We start from the raw sequence: 9,492 nt of genomic DNA, 5'->3' as shown, positions 1-9,492 counted from the left end.
TCCCAATGCCTGCACATATTCTGTTCCTCCTGCTTGGCATACACTTTGCCTCTCTATTATATTTCTCCTATGTCAATAATTAATTTAAATGTAACCTTTAGGGAGAACATATTTGGTCTGACCTTTTGCTCTAACATCTCTTTCTTGAAACCAGACATGAGCCTTCCTCTCTGTGTTTCCACTTGACCATTACATCATCTATCATGTTTGTTTACATATTTGTTTTCCAACTTAACATATCTTTTCACATTTGTAACACTTAACAGGGAGACTTATGGAACAATTATTCATTAAACATTTTTGAACACATGTATAAGTAATACATTTAAAAAAAGAGAAACAAATAACAACATTGGCCAAGCCAGAGTAATGAAAAGTGAACCTAGAGTTGCCTACTCATGAAACATGCCGAAACTGTAATTTATCTGGTATATTATCATGAAAAAAACATTAACTGAAAGAGAAAAATGTAGTCAATCTAAGACACTGATGTGGATGTCTTGTCAGTTTAATAATCTATTCTGATTGCCTAGGATTAGTTAGGATTATTAACAGTTAAACCTGAGTATAACAGGTACAATGAAAATATTCTGTAGAACAGAATTGCCATCTCACAAGTGAATGGACTCAGTAGCAGATAGCATTCAGTTGTTGCCGGGGGACAAGTGTCACCTGTGACAATATTGGTGTCAGCAGTCAATTCCATACCTATTACAGCCACATCTGTAGCCATATTCCAAGATTCTAAAGGCACCAAAGCAACAGACATGACCGTATCCACAGCTGTAGCCATAGCCCAGTCCTCTATAGTATCTGCCTTAGTAGTATCATACTATGTCAGAATTTAAGTTTTTAGCCTATGAGCAAAGAGTAAAATTTAGTGAATGAGAACATTAAATGCTAAGTCTTTTTTGCAGTCTAAGTGTAGGTGTGGCAAATCACAGACACATCTGACGTCCTCATATAGACTAACTTGTATTTAAAAATCTCATTATCACGTTTCTTTAGACAAAAAAGACTTCACATACTCATTAAAGTGGAGATTATTTGCTTCATATGTTAGGATCTTCCCAAACAGTCGGTGTTCTTTAAATAAAAATACAAAATGCTGAGTTCACTGACCTTGCTGACACTGATGCTGAATTTAACCTTTGTAACCATGCTGCATGACATCACATGGAAGAGGCGAATGCCTTCTTCCTCCAGTGATTTTGCTAATAATACCCTTCATCTCATGCACAGATTTAAAACCTAATCAACACAGCTGTGATGTTATCTATATAAATCTTAGCAGCAAACAGTATTTTTTTCTGTACGACCTACCACCCATTCCAATCACATTTTACTCTGTAGGATTTGTATTGCTGTGTTGTCTTGAGAGTAATGCCACCTTGTTGCCTGTGTAGTTTTTTTTTTTTTTTTTTTTTTCTGTTCGGTAAAAATGTTGTCTATTTGATTATCTATACCTGCACCAGACTGTACACATTTCTTCATATACAAGAAGAGCATTGACCGTCTTATTTGTTTCCAAGTTCATAGGAATATAGAGTAGAACTTTTTGAGGCTGAAATTTGATAGAGTACATGAGTATTTATTTTTCTTAAGGATAGTGGCTCTGTATGTACCATGCCCCTATACATAGACTTAAGTTTTAAGAGACAGACTAAATTTGGATGTTATCATTTCTTAGGAGGATTGAAAACAATTGGGGATTTTCTTTCACTGCTGTTCTCTAGGGCCATGCCTGATTTGGGCTACTGTAGTGCAGCCACCTACTTTTAAGTGTATCATCAGATTGGCAGAGCCATCTGTAAGCCAGGACTATTTTTTCTTCTTTCACCTGGAAAATCAGAATAAATCCATCAGTGGGTGTCGAGAAAAAGGAGACACTCAGTAGAGTAGAAGCCATGAGACTCAAGCCACTTTCTTCTATAATTTATTTGTGCTTTCTGGACTTCCTCAAGCCCAGTCTCATATATAGCATTTTCACTTGATGATGGAAGATTGCTGTGTATACTCAAATTTGTGGCTCAGCTTCAAACAATATCTAGTTCATAGTGGGCAGTTCAAGTCACATGGTAACTTGGTGGCCTATGGACAAGAACTGAAAAATCTTAAAAAAAAATCCAACTCATGGAAACAGAGAATAGATTGGTGGTTGCCAGACATGGGGGGAGGCTAGCATGGAGGAAATGGGTGAAGGTGGTCAAAAGGTACAAACTTCCAGTTATAATATAAATAAGTTCTGAGGATGTAATGTACAACATGGTGACCTTAGTGAACTGTATTGTATATTTGAAAAGTTACTAATAGAGTGGATCTTAAAAGAAATATCTACTTCTCATCACAAGGAAAAAACTAATTTTGTGAGGTGATGGATGTTAACTAGTGGTAATCATTTGGCAATATATACATATATCAAATCATGACGTTGTGTACCTTAAACTCATAAAATGTTACATATCAATTGTATCTCAATAAAACTGGAAAAATAAACAAATGTAAAAGAAAAAAAGAACTCAGTTATGAGCTGTTTCTTCAAAAGATAATATAAATCTTCAAAGGACAGCGTAGATTTGCTCCAAAATCCTAACCTGTGCTATGATTCACCTCTACAGACCTGTGAAAACCTCAAAACATCATCCTTATCTTCTGTGGACACTGTAAGCAGCACTGAATCTGCTGCTCCGTACAGTGAAGTAACAGAGCAGTACGTATGGCAGCCTGTGACCATTGTGGAGTTTTCTCTTGCTCTTAATTCACTCTGAGCTTGTAGCCACTTTATTGGTTACAGTGGATAAATGGATAACAGGTGGCACATCCAGATGAGGATTACATTATCATGAAAATACAAAGAGACTCCTGAGTATTGTGTTTCTTACTTAGTGATAGGAGGCATCAAAAGTAATGATGTGTCCCTTCATCCAGATCAGTGGACCCCTAGAAATTTCAATGAGGTGGCAGGTCCTTGAAATTTTGTAGGGCTTATTCCTCATCCTCTGTCACTCATGAGTTTTACCAAGATGTTCAGGGTAGTTGCTAATTCCTACTCACTGGGTCTTATCACCATCATATTATAAACATGGTGGACTAATGTGATAACCACTAGAATGCAAAGTCAAGGTCTCTGTAGACTAAGTTGTGCATGGGGTTTGAAGAGTTAGCATAACTCTGAGGTAGGGCAGTTAAAGAGCATTGCTGGTCCTGCCAGCTGAAAGCAAATGGTGTTCTCTACTTACAGGGGTAAAGTCAAAAGCCTCTGCAAGATCAAAATTGAGAAAGTATGATGGAAATGCAATATCAAAGTGAAAGCATCTATTAACAATATAAAATTTGAGGTATTTTGAGATAATTTTGACCAAAATCATGTCAAATCTCAATAACGTTTTCCCTCGTAGCCTAAGATGAGTTTACTCTGTATTAAAGATGCAATAGAATTTCTAAGTCATCCCTGGTAGTAGCAGGATGAGTCCAATAAGCTAAGTGGCTCTACAAGTTTCTCAGTAGAACTCATAAGACCGGTATCTGCTACAGCAAGATGGATAGTAGCTACCACATCCATACCTGCTATAGCTATAGCCAGCACCTAGGCCACCATAATAGCCCAGGCCACCATAATAGTTTCTGTAATAGTACATGGTATTAAGAGTGGAAAGTTCACTTGAGAGGCAGGAATTATTCTTCTCAGTTTAACTGTCATCATCTGTCCAGGGCCTTTTATACACTGTTAGTGGTGGGTAGGACAAACCAGGCATTGTTGACTTCATAATTTAGAATAACTTCTGCTAGAAAAATTTACTAAATCTTTTGTTTACATAGGAAAAGAGTTCCTCAGATATAAGATCATTTTGCTATTATTTCAACTGTCCCATAATTAAATCATGTAATTTAATAAAAGACATTTTAATTTTATTTTGAAAAACAATTACCCTGCATGTGATTAATTTAAGGCCAATTATCAGTGTATCATTTTCTCTCCACTCCCAAGTAATAATAGGTCTGGAAGCCCAGGGACTACATCTCCCAAGATGTACTGCAAACTAAGATTCTGCGTGAAATGCCACCAGTGAGAGACTTGAATGAGATTTCGAAGGCATTAGAAAACATTAGAGATTCTCTTGAATCTTTTGATTCACTAGACAAAGTGAGGATCCTCATTACCAAGCATATTTTCCTTTTATGTCAGAATAACCTTAATCAAATTATATGCTTTTAGAGATTTTTTCCCCTTATTTTTATTGCCCTTGCTTACCCATATGTATTTATTTGAACTGACATGTTCTGGCCACTTGGTGTGACATAAAGCATAGAGTCTTTTCTCCAAGTTTTGGTTTGTTGGCTTATTTTCTAAAAATAACTTATTTTCTTAGAAGGCAGTCTAAGAATTTAGAGTTTACATACGTGGATTTGTGAGTTTGTGGAAGGAATAAAATAACTGAAGTGGACAAAAGTCATCATTTCTGTAGGGCAGAAATGATGGATTTTAGGGTATCTGTGTAGTTGGCATTTTTAGATGCTGCCAAACAGTTTCTGTAGGGGTTGTGCTACTGACATGTATGCCAGTAATGTCTGTGAATTCCGTTGCTGCACATTCTCAAAATCACTTGATATTTTCAGTCTCTTTAATTTTAGCTGTTTGATAAGTATGCTGTGCTATACCCATGTTTTTCATTGTGGTTATAATTTACATTTTCTTGCTCTGATGAGGTTGGTCATCTTTTGTTATCATTTGGTGTAATATACTTGTTCAAGTTTTTGGCGATTTTTAATTGTGTTTTTGTCTAATGATTTGTAGGTATTTTTATTTATTTTTTTGTGTAAATCCTCCTTTAGATACATGCATTGTAAATATCTTCTCCCATCAGTGGCTTCTTCACTTTTTAAAATAGAAATCTTGAGAATTCCCTGTCAGTCCAGTGGTTAGTACTTGGTGCTTTCACTGCCATGGGCCTGGGTTCAATCCCTAGTCAGGGAACTAAGATCCTACAAGGCACATGGCGTGGCCAAAAACAAAAAAATCTTTAATTTTGATGAAGTCCAATTTATTAATATTTTCTTCTATAGCTAGTACTCTTTATAGACTGTTTAATAAATTATTGCCTACTTCTAATTAATCAAGGCATTCTTACATCTTATTTTGGTGCAAGGTATGAACCAAGAATCATCTTCTTTTGTATTGTAATGAAATTAACATTATTTATCGTGAAGTCAATCCTTTCATTTTCTGCACTGCAATGGTATCTTAATGGGATAAATCTGCTGACCCTATAAGTTTGAGTCTGTTTACAGAATATCTTTTTTTCCATTGGCATGTGCTTACTCCTGAATCAGTACCAACTGTCCTTCCCACACACATAGTTATGTCACTTGTTGATAGTGCCAGGTCTACATTTTCCTTTCCAGTTTATATTGTATTTATGTACTTATTTATTTACATGTATTGCAGTGCCAAAGACCTCTGGTACAAAGTTGTATCAAACTTTTATTAAATTGTGATAGTGGTTATCCTCGTCCTATTCTTAACTTCAGATGGAAATTATTTTATATGTCAGCATTAAATATATCAGCTGTAGATTTTATGTAGAAACCATTTATCAAATTGAGGAAATTATTTTTTAGTCTTAGTTTACTGAGAATTTTGAAAATTCATGAATACATATAAAATTCTATATTTTATCTGAATCTATTAAGACATTCATATGAGTTTCTAATTCCATTTATGTGATGAATTATACTGAATTTTCAGATATTAAACCAATGAAGGATTTTGCAATCTTAGAATATAGCTCATGGGATTTGGTTTTGGTAATATATATCGTTTTGGATTTTTATAGTTACATTCACAAGAAATAGTCCTTTTTTGTAATGTCTTTGTTAGGTTTTAATTTTCCTATTTGTGTTGCCCTTTTCCTATTCTGTGGAAGAATACTTGTATAATTGGCATTTATTTTATTCTTAAGTGGTATAAATAATTCATCAGGGAAGCCACTTAGGTCTGGAATTTTCTTTGCATGACTGTTTTAAAATACAGGCTGATTTTCTTTAATAGGTATCAGACTTTGGATTTCTTATTTTTTTCCTTGTCTCTGTTACTTGAATGGTATTTCTTCAGATGGAATTCCATTTTCCCATTGTTCCTTGTGTGAACAGGGAGTGAAGATTGTAATCAGTGAAAAAATTATGTTGTTTTGATTTGAAAGGAAAAGTTGGACAATAAATACAAGAATCAGTGGTGTAGGAGGAAAGCCATGATCTAAGTTGTTGAAGCTGGTATGCAGGAGGTGGTGACCAGGTCTCTTTCCTGGAGGAATTTTTGCACAAGATTATCAGGCAGAGCCCCTGTAGCAGCAACCTGGAGGTATGACAGATGTTCTGCTCTTTTCCCTTGAACTACAGAGGAGCAATCAGAAGGATGTGATGTGGGAGGAACAAATTACAATCACATAGGAGCACAGTGGCATCAACAAACTGACAGCAGTATGTGTATATGAGAATAGTGCTGTTTCTGTAGACAATACATCGTTTAAAACCTTAATGTAGGAGAACGAGAATTTAATCACATCAAGTATAGATGATTGGAGTGGCTCAGAGTCACATGAAAGCATTTTATATGGGCAGTTTAGACAGAATTGGTTATCAGACATTTGTTTTTGTCTTTTTAAAGATGTTTGGTATAACTTATGTTGAAGTGTTTCACAAGGAAGGGTATAAGACCAGTAAAAATAATTTCTATGTCCTCTTTACTCAGGTTCCTCAGTTATAAACATTTCACTACATCTACATTTCTCTCTTTTTTATCTATCTATCTATCTATCTACCTATGTATCTATCTATCTATCTATATCTCTATCTGACTTATATTTCTGTGTATCACAATCCTGTTGAATGCCACTGTCCCAGATGTGGGTACTGTAAAGGTGTCTCTTTGACACCTCAGTTCTAGGATGGGGGCTCCTCCAAACACAATTCTGCCTCATTCTCTGGGGTCATCTGTGTCTTACAGTTGCCCTGGGATTGCTGTAGATGTTTTCTGACAGCAGCTGAGGACATACTGAAGGCATGGGACCACTTTTAATCTTCCTCACTTTTTGTTTGACAACAGACATGCTTTGTGCAAATGAAGAGAAATTTGTACTCATGGAAAGTCCAAACCAGTTGTTAGAAAATGTTCTGATTTGGGATTTTCTTTAAGGTAAAATACAATATTTTACATTTTTTTATTGTTCAGCATGGATTCAGGTGGAGGGAACAAGATATGGTGATGAGGAAAAATGAAGAACACAATGAGAGTTGAATAAGCCCAGGTATAGAGGGGTAGGTACAGAGCATGCTTCAAGGAATATGTTTTGTATATGTCTACTGCTGAGTTATTAGTATTGTTATCGGGTATTAAAAAGTAATTTTATTCAGTAATCTATTTATTTTTAACTGAAGGAGATCTTGCCAAAGTGACCTGTATAAATTGTACATCTTTACTCTTGAGAGTAATTAGAAGATTGAACGAGGGACAGAAAATGTCTGAGCCTTGCATTTTATACTGCTGCTGAACAGAGTTTTTCCTCTTATCTCACAAGCAAAATCATTTTATAAAACATTATAATTTTACTATCCAGACTGTCTAGATGTGTGGTTGTATACCTGTAAAGATGTCCCTTTAATGAAATATGTGCCCTTAAATGAAATATATACACCCAAACAGACACATATAAATGGCAGAGAGAAATGAATATAAATTCAAAACATTTTGCAATGAAAGAGAAAGTTTATTGAAACATAAACTTAAAACCTTTTTTGCATTAACACTGTTAAGTTAAAGTGAAGGAAGAAGGGAGGCTATATCAAACAGAGACATTTTTATGAATCGTGAGGTGTTACGTGTAATGGAGGTCAATCAATATGATGCATGCTGAATTTGTAGTATTCAATCTGAAGCTGAAGTAGCCCAGGATACAGGATAAAATTTTCACTGTTTGGAAAGATAAATTACTTATAAGAAGAATCCTGGAAGGATAATTGGGAAGCACGGGAGAAGGAGTTCTACTAGATGAGTGACTCTAAAAGTTTCTCAGTGGAAACCACAGGACCAATATCTGCCACAGCATGATGGGCAGCAGAGGCCACATCTGTACCAGCCATAGCCACAGCCATAGCCACAGCTTCCATAGACACAGCTCAGGCCACCATAGGAGTTGTTGTAATAGCACATGCTCTGTGGGAATAGAAGCTTCAGTTGAGGAACAGATTTTCAGTTTCCTCTGTGAATATTAACATTTGTCCAGGGTCTTTTATACATGCTCTTTGGTGAGTGGGACAAACCACAAGCAGCAGATAGCCTCATACTTTACATTAATTTGCTTTTAAACTTCCAGAATCTATAGTTTATTAGGCAGAAAGAAGCCCTTATAACTAAGAATCCCTTGCTGTTATGTCAGAATTCCCACTACCAAAGTAGATGACTTTAATAAGCCACCTCTGCTATATTTGCAATGCCTTACTTACAATGGTTTTGTTGGTTTAAGGTCCATGACAGGTTTGTGTAGGAAGCTCAGTTTTTTTCATGTCCAGAATACTTATTATTTTTGTTGTTAAACTTTTCATCTCATAATAAAGTGTGTTGTTAGAATTTGTTAATGTCCTTATGTTGGTATGTGGATTCATGAACTGGAGATGTTAATGAAGTAAAAAAAAAACCAACAAAAAACCCTGCCAAATTACCTGTTTTTCAAGGGCAAAGCAACCGTTTCCCCTAGATATGAGTTTCCAGTTATTGCTTAAAAAGGACTGCTTATAAATTCTTTTGTTGTTTTAATGCCATCTCTTCTTTCACCTCAAAATTTGCTGTTATTCAGTATTCTTGCCTTGATCTAAGTGATCTTATCATTGAACTATACAATTCTTCATTTGCATATTTATTAATTTTCCTCTAAATGTATAAATTAAATCTCTTGGGTGGATATACTACTTTGTGAGTTTGTATGTCACACTGTTGTCAAAACCCTGTGTCCAAAACTGGGATACTGATGAAGATTCAGTTGATATTCAAGTACAAGCATGAGATCTTTCTAACTATTCTCTCTCTGGGTCCAGGATTCTCCTTGTCCATTCAGTTGCCCTCTAGAAGTAGAATGACCTCCGCAAAGAAAAGATGAAAACCATTGCCCCAGTACTAGCCCTGACTGGCAGTCATTTATGTGGGGCAGTGATCTTAGTAGAGAGGTAACATCTCATTTATGGAAGGTATGGACTGTTTCATAAGCAAGATATGCTCCATGTTCTTTTTAAAATGAATATTCTAAATGTAATAGTTGTTGTGTTCTTTGTATACACTGTATAGACCCAGGTATTAAAGAAAATGTTGTAGCATGGGAAAAATAGGAACACAGCAATGTGTTTGAATGAAACCTGAAGTACTAGATTTTCTATTGACAACTATGCACTCTTCTTTCCTCTTTCTATTTTCTTATATATTCCATTGATGGGCATCTACATTTT

The 9,492-nt window shown here is 35.5% G+C and overlaps 1 protein-coding gene across 1 annotated transcript; it reads right to left on the bottom strand.

Moving 5' to 3' along the window:
* Window positions 1-689: 689 nt before the first annotated feature.
* Window positions 690-3,638, bottom strand: LOC116752712 (keratin-associated protein 20-3). The gene is made up of 2 exons (XM_032629451.1): window positions 3,611-3,638; window positions 690-802 (listed from the first exon to the last, which is right to left on the bottom strand). The coding sequence occupies exons 1-2, from the start codon at window positions 3,636-3,638 to the stop codon at window positions 690-692; spliced, it is 141 nt and encodes a 46-aa protein (XP_032485342.1).
* Window positions 3,639-9,492: the final 5,854 nt, after the last annotated feature.

Source organism: Phocoena sinus, chromosome 4, assembly GCF_008692025.1.
Source record: "Phocoena sinus isolate mPhoSin1 chromosome 4, mPhoSin1.pri, whole genome shotgun sequence".
In the NCBI taxonomy this organism is placed as follows: domain Eukaryota; kingdom Metazoa; phylum Chordata; class Mammalia; order Artiodactyla; family Phocoenidae; genus Phocoena; species Phocoena sinus.
The sequence above is the reverse complement of the archived record's forward strand: the minus strand, read 5'-3'. Positions and strand labels throughout refer to the sequence as shown.